This window comes from Dreissena polymorpha, chromosome 6 (assembly GCF_020536995.1).
Source record: "Dreissena polymorpha isolate Duluth1 chromosome 6, UMN_Dpol_1.0, whole genome shotgun sequence".
Classification (NCBI taxonomy): Eukaryota; Metazoa; Mollusca; class Bivalvia; order Myida; family Dreissenidae; genus Dreissena; species Dreissena polymorpha.
The window spans coordinates 102,895,527-102,910,721 of NC_068360.1; the positions used below are offsets into that span (position 1 = coordinate 102,895,527).

Sequence of the window (15,195 nt, forward strand, 5' to 3'; positions counted from 1 at the left end):
GCAGAAGACTTTTACGTCCAGGACTCCAGGGGTCAGTGGGTCAGCCCAGATGAGGGTTTTTTTTTTCTTCTTTTTAACCAGGTTTTCCGAAGGAAAAAACTGGTTATTAGATTGGCGAATGCGGGCGGGCTGGCTGGCTGGCTGGCGGGCTGGCTGGCGGGCTGGCGGAATAAGCTTGTCCGAGCCATAACTATGTCGTTCATTGTCAGATTTTAAAATCATTTGGCACATTTGTTCACCATCATTGGACGGTGTGTCGCGCGAAATAATTACGTCGATATCTCCAAGGTCAAGGTCACACTTTGAGTTCAAAGGTCAAAAATGGCCATAAATGAGCTTGTCCGAGCCATAACTATGTCGTTCATCGTCAGATTTTAAAATCATTTGGCACATTTGTTCACCATCATTGGACGGTGTGTCGCGCGAAATAATTACGTCGATATCTCCAAGGTCAAGGTCACACTTTGAGTTCAAAGGTCAAAAATGGCCATAAATGAGCTTGTCCTGGCCATAACTATGTCATTCATTGTGAGATTTTAAAATCATTTGGCACATTTGTTCACCATCATGGGACGGTGTGTCCCACGAAAGAATCACGTTAATATCTCCAATGTCAAGGTCGCCACGACTAAAAATAGATTTAAAAAAAAAAAAAAAACTTACAAAGGGGGTTAATTTTTTTTGGTCATTTCAAAAGTTCAGTTTGAGTTTTCTCCCTTTATCAGATTTTTTTTTCACAATGAAAACCTGGTTTTGTGACAATTTTGTCCCTTGTTTTATAATTGTATTATTGTGAGATCGAGACAATTCACATGCCAAAATCTGTGAAAAGGTCCCTTTAACAAAAAATTATATTGAGTAAATTTAGGGTTTTTCCAGCCATTTTGGGAAAAGGAGTCTGGTCAAATTGGGATTTTTTAATCGATAAAAGTGGCAAATTTGAGAATTTTTTATCGACAAAAAGGACCATATTGGGATTTTTTTATCAACAAATATTGACACAACAGGTCTTTTCTTGGCCATTTTGGATAAAAGTCATATAAATGTTGGTTAAATATTTTGTAGGTTGTTTAAATAATAAAATTGAGATATAGAGTCTAATAATCATAAGTCATAAGACACTTCTTTAAAAAAAATAATTTTTTTTTAATTGGGATTTTGTTTATAATTTCGGTTTGGGATCGGGTCGGTTTGCTTTGGGATCGGGTCTTTTTTACAGCCTTTTTTACATAGCAAAAAACCTCCTGAAATTATGTAATTTCTTAATTTTGACAGAAAAATTCTAATGAGCAAAACATACTGGTATTTAAAATAAAAAGAAAATTGTTAACAAAAAGTATAAAAAAAATATACTTTTGGCAACGTTATCAGAGTTAAATTTAGACATGGTAAACCAGCAGCCACACTGTCATTATTATATTATATGTCTGAATCAGAATGTCTGTCAGACAATTAATATATCTGTTGCAAACCAATAATTATGCCCCCCTTCAAAGAAGAGGGGGTTGCCCCCCTTCAAAGAAGAGGGGGTATATTGTTTTGCACATGTCGGTCGGTCCGTCAGTCGGTCGGTCAGATGGTTTCCGGATGATAACTCAAGAACGCTTAGGCCTAGGATCATGAAACTTCATAGGTACATTGATCATGACTGGCAGATGACCCCTATTGATTTTCAGGTCACTAGGTTAAAGGTCAATGTCATAGTGACTCGAAATAGTAAAATGGTTTCCGGATGATAACTCAAGAATGCTTACACCTAGGATCATGAAACTTCATAGGTACATTGATCATGACTGGCAGATGACCCCTATTGATTTTCAGGTCACTAGGTTAAAGTTCAATATGTCATAGTGACTCGAAATAGTAAAATGGTTTCCGGATGATCACTCAAGAATGCTTACACCTAGGATCATGAAACTTCATAGGTACATTGATCATGACTGGCAGATGACCCCTATTGATTTTCAGGTCACTAGGTTAAAGTTCAATATGTCATAGTGACTCGAAATAGTAAAATTGTTTCCGGATGATAACTCAAGAATGCTTACACCTAGGATCATGAAACTTCATAGGTACATTGATCAAGACTGGCAGATGACCCCTATTGATTTTCAGGTCACTAGGTCAAAGGTCAAGGTCACAGTGACTTAAAACAGTAAAATGGTTTCCGGATGATAACTCAATAATGCCCACGCCTAGGATCATGAAACTTCATAGAAACATTGATCATGACTGGCAGATGACCCCTGTTGATTTTCAGGTCACTACATGTAGGTCAAAGGTCAAGGTCACAGTGACTCGAAATAGTAAAATGATTTCCGGATGATAACTCAAGAATGCTTATGCCTAGGATCATGAAACTTCATAGGTACATTGATCATGACTCGCAGATGACCCCTTTTAATTTTCAGGTCACTAGGTCAAAGGTCAAGGTCACAGTGACAAAAAACGTATTGGCAGAAGGGCTACCACTACAACTGACAGCCCATATGGGGGGCATGCATGTTTTACAAACAGCCCTTGTTTACAAAAATCTTGGTAGTTCATACAGTTGTTTTGTTAATTTTATTGTGGTAAAGAATAATTCTTAAATAAAACATAAAAATGATGAATATTCATCTTAAGCAGTGTAACAGAGCACATGTTTTCAAAATGTTGTTTTATATGTAGATTATCTATGGCATGTATGGTAGATAAATGGAAAATAATCATTACCGGTACTCATAGTAAATGGACAGGAGTACGTTGTTATTGAAAATATTGTTTTTGATTTAGGGCAAATTTAAGATTGCACAGTTCCCATTAGTTTAGTCTCATTTATAAGACGCGCAAAGAATTTAGAGATAGTTTTTATATGGGCTAAATTCTTTGGAACGTCTCATTGGGGAAAAGTCAAAAATGTGTTGGAAACCAGAAAGTTAAAATTTTCATCAATTTGCGTAAAATTGCAAAATAACATTACCAACTCATTCAGTTTTAGTTCAGAAGTCCATTTTTACCTCATATATCGTCGAATTGAAGTTAGAAAGGCATAAATTCTTCAGTTAAACTTCTGCTTAAATCGCAAAACAATCACTGACCTGTAGCCATGTCATGAAACTGATTTTAATATGAACCAATCAGAAGAAGGCATCACGGTGTAGCGTGTACGCGTGATTATGCCCCCCTTCGAAGAAGGGGGGTATATTGCTCATGTCGGTCTGTCGGTCGGTCTGTCGGTCGGTCGGTCCGTCCACCAGGTGGTTGTCAGACGATAACTCAAGAACGCTTAGGCCTAGGATCATGAAACTTCATAGGTACATTGATCATGACTCACAGATGACCCCTATTGATTTTGAGGTCACTAGGTCAAAGGTCAAGGTCACTGTGACCCGAAATAGTTAAATGGTTTCCGGATGATAATTCAAGAACGCTTATGCCTAGGATCATGAAACTTCATAGGTAGATTGATCATGACTAGCAGATGACCCCTATTGATTTTCAGGTCACTAGGTCAAAGGTCAAGGTCACGGTGACCCGAAATAGTAAAATGGTTTCCGGATGATTATTCAAGAACCCTTATGCCTAGGATCATGAAACTTCATAGGTAGATTGATCATGACTAGCAGATGACCCCTATTGATTTTCAGGTCACTAGGTCAAAGGTCAAGGTCACGGTGACCCGAAATAGTAAAATGGTTTCAGGATGATAACTCAAGAACGCTTTTGCCTAGGATCATGAAACTTGATAGGTACATTGATCATGACTGGCAGATGACCCCTATTGATTTTCAGGTCACTAGGTCAAAGGTCAAGGTCACAGTGACCCGAAATAGTAAAATGGTTTCCTGATGATAACTCAGGAAAGCTTATGGCTAGGATCATGAAACTTCATAGGTACATTGATCATGACTCGCAGATGACCCCTATTGATTTTCAGGTCACTAGGTCAAAGGTCAAGGTCACAGTGACAAAAAACATATTTACAAAATGGCTGTCACTACAACTTAGAGCCCATATGGGGGGCATGCATGTTTTACAAACAGCCCTTGTTTTATTTAACATGAGCATTCAACACCGACTTTTACCTAACTAGATCTAGTATGCTAATCTTTGTCGATTTAATAAGCATACATGTATGTTCAAAACAGATATGGTACAGTTTCTATTCACTCTTCTTCGTTTCAGCAAGTTTTCAATGCTTTTCTTTTTTGCACCGCTGTCTGTGTTGTTTTATGTACTTACATTCTACCTTACAAAGGAAGGTATACTGTACGTTCTGTATCAATATTATTTATGTACAGTATAAAAATAAAAGATGTTATTTATTTCAGAACTTTTTAATTGTCACTTTAGAAAAAAACAATGCTAAATTAATCCAGAAAAGTATAATAATATTGGTTAGCTATGTAACGCTCTGCACCACAACAGACGAACGCAAACTGTATTTAACGCTGTTTATTCTTCCGCATTTAAACCAGATGCTTTACATCGAGGTCGTGTTACCGATTTATATCTAGACAGCAAGCGAATCGAGAGATATTGAAAAATTGAATAGTGGTTGGATTTAAATTGACCATGTGTGCAAAATTCAAAGTGTCATTACATAATTTTTTACGGAACATTATCGAGAAAAGAATGATCTACACAGTAAATATTATTGCAATCCATTGATATTAAGTGTCTTATATCGGGTCTTGAATGTTGCGCACAAAATCCTTGCACAACAATATAGACAAAGAAGGAAAAATTCCCACCATTAATCGAATGGTTCAGCCGTTGGACGCTTCAAATATTACCAATATAAAAAGTAGCTTAATATTTGAAAGCGTCAACAAGTTGGACTACCATTAGTTAGACATGGAAGTGGTTAATCATTTAAACTTATCCAGCAAACAAATAGAGTGAGATGAGATTCAAATTAAATGTTTTGCTTAATTATGGATTTACTGAGTGTTTTTGAATCTATTTTCCTAAAGATCTGAATAAAGTTATAACAATCTCATTGTTTGTTGTGAACAGTCACTGAAGTATTGAATGTTCTTTTTGAAGAGCCTAACAAAATAGCAACATTCCATTCCATAAACAATACAGACGACAATTATCCAATGGTGATAGCTGTTTAAAGAAAGATTGTGTTTAACCATTGTGGGATGGGCATTGGATGACATAACATGCACTTGCAAAGTTTTATCTCGAAACACTGATTGGATAAAAGTGGCACACATGCTATTACTCCTTAAAGTCGGAGGGACAGTTCTGCTTTAGGGCTCTTTGTCCTGCTGTTGACACAACACACAGGTGACAAAACTAGATTAGGACTGCACTGTTTTGTCTTACAGGATGAATGCCTTACAATTTTCATTCTTCTTGCAAACACATGCACTTCAAGTATGTTTGAAGATAAAAGATTGCATGGGGCTGATATGACTTATATATTTCCTATGTCACTGGTGAAACTTCAAACACATGCATTTAACCTTCTTTTCACAAGGTGAGTCTAATATGTTTATTTTATTGAAAACAAAGGCATACAATGACTATAAAAAGAATACTAAATAAGACTATTTTTGCTTGGAGAAAACCCCCATCTTGCACAATCAGCTGGTTCAAGTTTTACAAGCTTCATAAATTAACTTTGATTATTTATAATTGTCCCCTACCGGTTTCACCGGAGGGGACTTATGGTTTTCGCTCTGTGTGTCTGTCAGTCTGTCAGTCTGTCAGTCTGTCACACTTTTCTGGATCCTGCGATAACTTTGAAAGTTCCTCATATTTTTTCATGAAACTTGAAACATGGACAGATGACAATATGGAGATTATGCATGTCATTTCATTTTGTTCCTACGTCAAGTATTCTGGTTGGAATGGCAACAAATAGACTGGAAATACTGCTGAAAATGGTGGATCCTGCACACTTTTCTGGATCCTGTGATAACTTTAAAAGTTCTTCATATTTTTTCATGAAACATGAAACATGAATAGATGGCAATATGGATATTATGCACGTCAATTCATTCTCTTCCTACGTCAAAAATTTTGGTTGCTATGGCAACAAATAAAAAAAAACAAAACATTCTGACAGTGGTGGAGCTGGTAGGGGACATGTATTGCTTGGCAATAGTCTTGTTTTATATTTATTCCATATATGTATCAACTTATCCCATCTTTGTTTTAGGTTGCAGCGGCTGTGACACATTTAACTGCAGTGTTCTACAGTGCTCGACAGTCCAGTACACTTGCATCACATTCACGAGGTAGAAGAGTGCAAGAAACAAAACAAAATGGAAAAGCTGTGAGAGGTTCAGTTAATTCAAAAAGAAAGGTTTGTTCTTTAATGTTTAATTTTCGTTTGATTAAAAAGTGACAGCTGGTAATTGCATGATTGTTTAAGACTTTAGTAATAGTTTCCATGGATTTCCATAGATGCAGATCCCTGCATTTTGACACAAGAAAAATGAATTGGTTAGTTTTTGAAAGCAGCCAATTTTCTTCCATTTTAAACCAATTAAATCCTGACCAGTAAGTCAACATTAATCATACACACCCCACGTGCCATGGTAATGACCCAGTTAGAAGCTTAGAAGTGCCATGGTAATTACCCAGTTAGGCTAGTAATTGACCTCACACTGGTTTATGTAAGACGTCCTCTATCGATTGAAGAGACTTGTGTGACGTCCTTTATCTTACTCAAGTTTTATAGATGTCACTGACACCAATTTCTAAATGGCAAAAACAACTGTATTTACATATTCCTTTTTTGAGTCTTTAACGAACCAATTACTTAAAAAAATTTGTTTAGCTGCTTTAATCCTTTGAAATGATAAAATTATTTGAACAAGTTTAGTTCAAATAACAAACCTCAAATTTTTCCAGGGTCCAACTATAATGATTGAAATCTGTAGAAAACTCAAACCACTTTCAATAACTCCAAATGAAATCTTCCCAATATATTAAAAATAATCCTGATAAAATAACCACATGCTTATTTAAAATATATGTTCTTAAATTTGTAAAACCAATATATGATTTCACCTGTACAATGGATGCATGAAGAGTTCAAGTCACTACTTAACTTTACCTATTTACCTGCAGGCTTTTATTACAAATTTACCAGAAAAGAAAAAGGTAACCATTTAAACGATTTAAAAGATGTTTGAGTCGTTTTTGTCCATTAAAAAAAATATTGGTCCTCTGAGCTAAAAAAGGATATTTAAAATGCTTTCTCTGTGACCACAAAGGTCAGTGGATTAATATGTGGTGTGGAACATCATCTAGTAGTCGTATACGGACTTCTATTGTAAATAACACTAAGTCTTATGCTCTGAAACTGTAAGGGTTAGGGGTTGACTTGAGTATTTGTTGTGCAACATTGTATGGTGGGCCTCTACAATGATTGTTTTTTTAGCTCATCTATTTTTTGAAAAAAAATTATGAGCTATTGTCATCACCTTGGCGTCGGCGTTGGCGTCCGGTTAAGTTTTGCGTTTAGGTCCACTTTTCTCAGAAAGTATCAATGCTATTGCATTCAAACTTGGTACACTTACTTACTATCATGAGGGGACTGGGCAGGCAAAGTTAGATAACTCTGGCGTGCATTTTGACAGAATTATGTGCCCTTTTTATACTTAGAAAATTGAAAATTTTGGTTAAGTTTTGCGTTTAGGTCCACTTTTCTCAGTGAGTATCAATGCTATTGCATTCAAACTTGTTACACTTACTTACTATCATGAGGGGACTGGACAGGCAAAGTTAGATAACTCTGGCATGCATTTTCACAGAATTATGTGCCCTTTTTATACTTAGAAAATAGAAAATTTTGGTTGAGTTTTGTGTTTAGGTCATTTTATTCCTTAAGCATCAAAGCTATTGCTTTCATACTTGCAACACTTACTAACTTTCATAAGGGGACTGTGCAGGCAAAGTAATGTAACTCTGACTAGCATTTTGACATAATTATGTGCCCTTTTTATACTTAGAAAATTGAAAATTTGATTAAGTTTTGTGTTTAGGTCCACTTTATTCCTACAGTATCAAAGCTATTGCTTTCATACTTGCAACACTTATTAACTATCATAAGGGGACCGTGCAGGCAAAGTTATGTAACTCTGACTGGCATATGGACGGAATTATGGGCCCTTTATACTTAGAAAATTGAAAATTTGGTTAAGATTTATGTTTTGGTCCACTTTACCCCTAAAGTATCATAGATATTGCTTTCATACTTGGAACACTCAAAAACTATCATAAGGGTACAGTAAAAGGACAAGTTGCATAACTCTGGTTGTCATTGTTACGGAATTATGGCCCTTTTTTGACTTAGTAACTTTTAATATTTGGTTAAATTTTGTGTTTCGATCCACTTTACTTCTTAAGTATCAAGGCTATTGCTTTCAAACTTCAAATACTTTCATGCTATCATGAGGTTACTGTACCTGGCAAGTTGAATTTTACCTTGACCTTTGAATGACCTTGACTCTCAAGGTCAAATTATTAAATTTTGCTAAAATTGCCATAACTTCTTTATTTATTATTAGATTTGATTGATACTTTGACGAAACTACTCTTACCTGACATACCACAATAGACTCCACCCAAACCGTCCCCCGTGCCCTCCCAACCCTCCCCCCCACCTCCCCCCTCCCCCCCCCCTATTTTTTTTTTTTTTTTTTAAGATCATCTCACAAATGACCACCACACCCTCACACTATACCCCCACGCCACCCCAATTTTTTTTTTTTTTTTTTTTTTTTTTTTTTTTTTAAGATCATCTCACAAATTACCACCACACCCTCACACTATACCCCACCCCCCCCAATTTTTTTTTTAAACGGTTATGTTTGAAATACCGTCCAACCATCGCACCCAAAAAATCCCCCCCCCCCCATCGCCCTTCCCCACCCACCCCCCCCCCGCCCCCGAATTTTTTTTTTTTCTCGCTTTTTTGGAAGATAATGTAATAAATGTCCACAACCCCACACTATACACCCCTCTTCACTCCACCCCTCCCTCCTTTGTGATTGAAAATGAGAGTCCCTTCACCTTTAAAAAGAAAATAGATGAGCGGTCTGCACCCGCAAGGCGGTGCTCTTGTTGAATTATGCAACTGGGGTCAAAAATGATTCATCCCAAGAAGTTACTTGTTTTTTTATATATCAATCAAGTTAAAGTTTGAGTTAATAAAAATAAATTTAATAAATAAACAAAGCTGTAATGAACAGAGTAGGTGCAAATATTATTCTTGATTCTTCTTATGTGCAGTGGGTTTTGTCAGTAGACGACCCCTATTGAAATTTAGGTAGCTAGGTCAAAGGTCAAATCACTGTCACACTAAGAGTGAAAATTGTTTCTGATAAATAACTTGTGAAGGGAAGGAAAGAAATTGCTTGATACTTCCCATTTGCATTGAGGTTGGACAGTAGATGGCCCCTAATGAAATTGGGGTCAAAAGGTCAAATGTCTAGGTCACTGTCCCCCTAAGTGTGAAATCGTTTCCGATTAAAAACTTGTCAAGTGATTCACCAATTGGCTTGATACTTCCCATCTGCATTGGCCCTGGACAGTAGATGACCCCTATTGAAATCGGGGTCACTTGGTCAAAGATTAAGGTCACTGTCACAATAAGTGTGAAAATTGTTTCCGAACAATAACTTGGCAATTAATTGACCAATTCTTCACATATGCATCGGCCTTGAACAGTACATGACCCTTATTGAAATTGAGGTCACTAGATGGGTGAGTCTACCTAAATGACTTACAGATGAAATGTGAGCTTCATTTTGATCCATGGATTTTTGGCTAACTTATGGGCCTTTTTTTCTTTACAAAAGCTGCTTTGAGACTTCACAGCGCAATAAGGGGTATTTTGGTTCACAAATAGAGCTCTTGTTTTGCGTAGTGTTCAATAAAGCTTCAAGTGCCTCGCATTGTTAATGTGACTGTGATCATGTGAAGAACAGAACTTTATCAGGAATGTCAGTTGTTTAGAGGCTGAAAGTGAGATTTTTGTCAAAACTATTAGTGTAAGCTAAATACTGGTACTCAATGTAATGTACTACATGAAATTGTTATGTAGTGTCTGCATTTATCTGGATTGAGAAACAAATGGCAGTATGTGCGTGGATAAGTTTGGATAATTATGTATTTTATGTCAAAGGTAATTTGGCCATAATAATTAGTTATTGCCATAATTGGAAATAAATGTTTGTTAGGATCTTAAGTTTGTGTAGCAGTGTATGACAACATTAACCAAAATGAATGTTACATGAAAAATAATGATTTTGCATTATGCTGGTTTTTTATAAGCTTATAATTGGTCTTCTTATTAGGAAGGGAAATCAGATGTGGAGCAGATATTAGAGCTGCTGTTGCACAATGAGAAAGGACAGAAGTTCTTACCATTATTCCTGTCCCATGTACCTGATCCTGCGAGTTGCATTTCACATCCAGCGCCTGAATTACAGCAACACATAGGTATGGTTATACAGTGACATAAATTAGTGATGTGATTTGTGCAATTGTTCTGAACAGAACAGGCTGTCTTATAGTCATGTCTGATAATTTTAAAATAATTATGCAAGTATAGTTTCCTTTTGTGCGGAAACCAAGTTGTAAAGGCCTGTTAAGGTATTAGAAAGAAAATGTTTTTGTTCAGATTCTTTGTTTTCACATATTTCTTTATAATCTGATTGAACCTGGAACATTTATGGTTTATGTCTCCTTTCAGAGAAGCTGTCCAGTTTGTTGCCACATTTTAAACACCCTATGTGCAGTGTGCTGACTGACCACCTGAACCATAACGGACATTTAGCTGGTGGTAGGCGTCTTACGTTTAACTCTTTCAGTGCTGGAACTGAATTTTGAAGGCCTTTGCAAACAGTTTGGATCCAGATGAGATGCCACAGAACGCGGCATCTCATCAGGATCCAAACTGTTTGCTATTCTGATAGTATTCTTTGAAAAAAAAATCGAAGAAAATGCTAATTTTAGAAATTCAGCATACAACAGTTTATCAGACGACAAATTTCGCAGCATGCAAAGGGTTAATAGTCAATATCGGTATTCAATAACATTTGTCAACATTGAAGGGATTTACTTAAAAAATTACCATTTAAAAAATGAGAATATATTTAAAGCCCATAACCACTCTTAATAAACAAATATTTTGTACAATATTTAGAAAAAAATAGTTAACACAATACAAAATAAATATTCCTTAAAGCAATAGGCAAAATGTCAAAGCTAGATGTGGTCTGTCATAAGAGATTTAACAAGATACAAAATCCCCTTTTTATTGCCTCGGATCGAAAGATCGGGGGTATATTGTTTTTGGCCTGTCTGTCTGTCATTCATTCATTGAGTGTGTCCAAAAACTTTAACCTTGGTTAAAGTTTTGCAATAACTTTTGCATAATTGAAGATAGCAATTTGATATTTGGCATGCATGTGTATCTCATGAGGCTGCACATTTTGAGTGGTGTAAGATCAAGGTCATCCTTCAAGGTCAAAGGTCAAATATATGGCTTCAAAGCGGCGCAATAGGGGGCATTGTGTTTCTGACAAACATCTCTTGTTTGTTTTATTGTGGAACAATATATTCAACAAATGTTTATGAACCATGTTATTGTTCGTGTGTCAAATGAATAGATATCGTTTCAGGAAATTAAAATGGAATATTTTGGGCCACGAAAAATAAACATTAGCATTTTGTGTCTCTTTGAATCTTTGTTACAATACCACATGTGGCGTTGAAATTTTGGTTATTGCTATTAAGAAATACTGATTTTTGGGGGGTTGGATTTCTGTTACGAGATTTTATGCTCCCGGTCAGAATGATCGGGGGTATATTGATTTTGGCCTGTCTGTCATTGTATGTGTCTGTCATTCTGTCCCAAAACTTTAACCTTGGTCATAACTTTTGCAATATTGAAGATAGCAACTTGATATTTGGCATGTATGTGTATCTCATGGAGCTGCACATTTTGAGTGGTGAAAAGTCAAGGTCATCCTTCAAGGTCAAAGGTCAAATATATGGCTTCAAAGCGGCGCAGTAGGGGAATTGTGTTTCTGACAAACACATCTCTGGTTTTTGCAAAAGATTAGTTGATTTTGAGTAATTATGTTACTAGTTAAGTTCATAATGGCAAACGCATACAGATTTAAACTGTTTGTTTTTATTTTGCCTTTCTGCTTGAAGTCCTTATAGTGAGCTAATGTGGCCACTCTTCATCGTGTTCTGCATTTGCTCTGCCTCAGTATCTTCATCTCAAAAATATCTAGACTTCGTTTGAATGCTGGTCACTTGTGTCCAAAAACAAGGTCACCTGATAAAATCTAAGGAAAACCTTGTTATCACTCTTGAAGCCACATGTATGGCTAAATCTTGTGCAGTCTGCACAGGCTAATCAGGGACGACACTTTCCGCTTAAACTAGATTTTCGGTAAAAAGGGACTACCTTTAAACGAAAATACCATTAAAGCGGTAAGTTTCGTCCCAGATTAGCCTGTGTGGACTGCACAGGCTAATCTGGGACGACACTTAACAGAAATGCATTTTGCCCAATTTTCTCAGAAAGCGCCTCATGTCTTGGCTGATATTGAATCTGGGTCATATGCATCCAAAAACTATGTTACCAGGTTATATATTTTTATCACTTTAAAAACCACATTATGTAATAATCTATATGAAACTTGGGTAGATAGTATGTCTTGATAATATCTAGGCTGAGTTTGAATATTGGTCATGTGTGTTCAAAATCTATGTAACCCATTGTAGGCAAATCATGTAATCATATAAGAGGTCACATTTACAACCAGATCATGATGAAACTTGGTTAGAATGTTTATTTTGACCATATTTAGACCTAGTTCGAAACAGGGTCACATGTGTCCTAAAACTAAGTAAAATCGTACAAAAACCTTGCCACCAGTACAGAGGTCACATTTGTTTCTCAATCATTAAACAACTTGGTCAGAATGTTTATCTTAGGTTATGCCTAGGTCAAGTTTAAATCTGAGTTTAAATGTAAAAATCAATTGAAAGAAGTGCCATGCACAAAACCATAACCCTAAACTTGCTTAAATAAGAGTTACATTTCCATTTGATGTTTTTGTATGATGTACCCTTTTGACAGCAATGCACCCTCTGTATTGGGATAATGGGGGATACTCTGTCTGTGACAGCTTCAGGATCTGTTGAAATTTCTGTTAACGTCTGTTTTCAGGAAATTATATGCAAGTGCGCCATTTTGGATTGTTCATCAAAGGCCTGAAACCTAATGGATTTTTTCCAAATGTAAGTTTTAATTTTGATATGTTTTATAGGCGGCTCCATTTTGTTTACTTATTGTCATGTCTTGTTATATTCACAAAAATGTTGGATTTTGAAAAATCATTCTGCTAAATTGTGCTGTTTGGAACAGCTTTACGGCCATTTTCTTACCGTTATTAGTTTCTGACGCCACACTTGGCTTTCAAAGATTGATGCAACTTGCAAGGTATAATCTCTGAAAAATGCTTACTGTCTGACAGTGTGTTACAGTTCTAAATTTGAAATAATCACAACAAAAGCAACATCATACACATTTCAGGGAGGCAAGAAAGTGCAGGAAAAAGGAGAAGAGCTTCCAAAAATATTGAAGGACGAAGAAGACCCAGTAGTTAAACTCAAACTGAAGCTTGCGTACTTGACAGCACAGCTCGAGAACCAGAAGAATGGAGATGGAGCCGCCAAGGTCATAGCAGAGCATAGAAAGAAGATGCTAAGAATAGTTGCTGGACTTTGTTTGGGGACGTTCATCATCTACAAGGTCCTGTTGCAGGGTTCTGTAGGCCGCAATGCAGGGGGTGAGTTTCACATGTGAGCCTAACAGGCTAATCAGGGACTGCACAGGCTAATCAGGGATGACACTTTTTGCCTAGACTGGATTTTCATGTAGAAGAGACTTTTATGTATGAAAAATCCCTTAATAGCAGAAAGTGTGGTTGCTGATTAGCCTGTGAAGCCTGCAAGATGTTATTTTATTGTATACATGTTGTACTATTCTTTCATAGTTATATGCACTTAAACTTTGGCAGATATGGAAACTTAACATAATTGAACATGTTAACTTTGTGTCCAGTACCAGAATACCACTTTCCTTGTTATGAACATGAAACTTTATAAATATGTTGTTTATACAATGTAAAAGTGCAAGACATTGTTTTTGAATGGACTTCGGCATTTTATATATAAATCAAGTTGAAGCTTTAGTCTATATGTGTGATAAATGTGAAGTAACGAATGAAAAAATGTTGAGAATAATTTTATTAAAATAAAAGTTTATTCCCCTGCTTGAAATGAGCTTTAGTGGGTGTAGTTGCCATCTTCAATGACTGATCTTGTTTTTACAGATCTTCCTAGGAATATTGGTTGATAACAGCCATGTTATGATGTATGTTACAGATATGTTATATGGCGCTAAGAATTATGAAATCAACCCAGAAGTGGTCAGTGTGACCTTCAATGATGTGAAAGGGGTAAGTTATCTCAGATTTCAAAAGGAAAACACATCACTTTTATTGTGTGTTTATGTAACTGTTTAAAAATATGAGCCTTGTTGTAGGAAAACTGGGCTTAATACATGTGCATAATGTGTGGTCCAAGATTAGCATGTGCAGTCTGCACAGGCTAATAAGGGATGATAATGCAGTCTGCACAGGCTAATAAGGGATAATACTGCAGTCTTCACAGGCTAATAAGGGATGATAATGCAGTCTGCACAGGCTAATAAGGGATGATACTGCAGTTTGCACAGGCTAACAAGGGATGATACTGCAGTCTGCACAGGCTAATAAGGGATGATACTGCAGTCTGCACAGGCTAATAAGGGATGATACTGCAGTTTGCACAGGCTAATAAGGGATGATACTGCAGTCTGCACAGGCTAATAAGGGATGATACTGCAGTTTGCACAGGCTAATAAGGGATGATAATGCAGTCTGCACAGGCTAATAAGGGATGATAATGCAGTCTGCACAGGCTAATAAGGGATGATACTGCAGTTTGCACAGGCTAATAAGGGATGATACTGCAGTCTGCACAGGCTAATAAGGGATGATACTGCAGTCTGCACAGGCTAATAAGGGATGATAATGCAGTCTGCACAGGCTAATAAGGGATGATAATGCAGTCTGCACAGGCTAATAAGGGATGATAATGCAGTCTGCACATGATAAT

At 36.5% G+C, this 15,195-nt stretch overlaps 1 protein-coding gene and 1 long non-coding RNA gene across 2 annotated transcripts in view; both read left to right on the plus strand.

Moving 5' to 3' along the window:
* The window catches only part of LOC127833442 (ATP-dependent zinc metalloprotease YME1 homolog), a 37,859-nt gene that overhangs the window by 3,150 nt on the left and 19,514 nt on the right, over positions 1 to 15,195 (plus strand). The window contains exons 2-7 of the mRNA XM_052358710.1: positions 6,158 to 6,304; positions 10,308 to 10,452; positions 10,706 to 10,795; positions 13,202 to 13,272; positions 13,568 to 13,823; positions 14,422 to 14,495. Coding sequence (XP_052214670.1) covers positions 6,158 to 6,304; positions 10,308 to 10,452; positions 10,706 to 10,795; positions 13,202 to 13,272; positions 13,568 to 13,823; positions 14,422 to 14,495 — 783 coding nt within the window. The remainder of the gene's footprint in view (positions 1 to 6,157; positions 6,305 to 10,307; positions 10,453 to 10,705; positions 10,796 to 13,201; positions 13,273 to 13,567; positions 13,824 to 14,421; positions 14,496 to 15,195) is intronic.
* LOC127833448 (uncharacterized) lies at positions 59 to 699 on the plus strand. The gene is made up of 2 exons (XR_008027415.1): positions 59 to 288; positions 451 to 699. It is a non-coding gene; the product is annotated as an uncharacterized LOC127833448 (long non-coding RNA).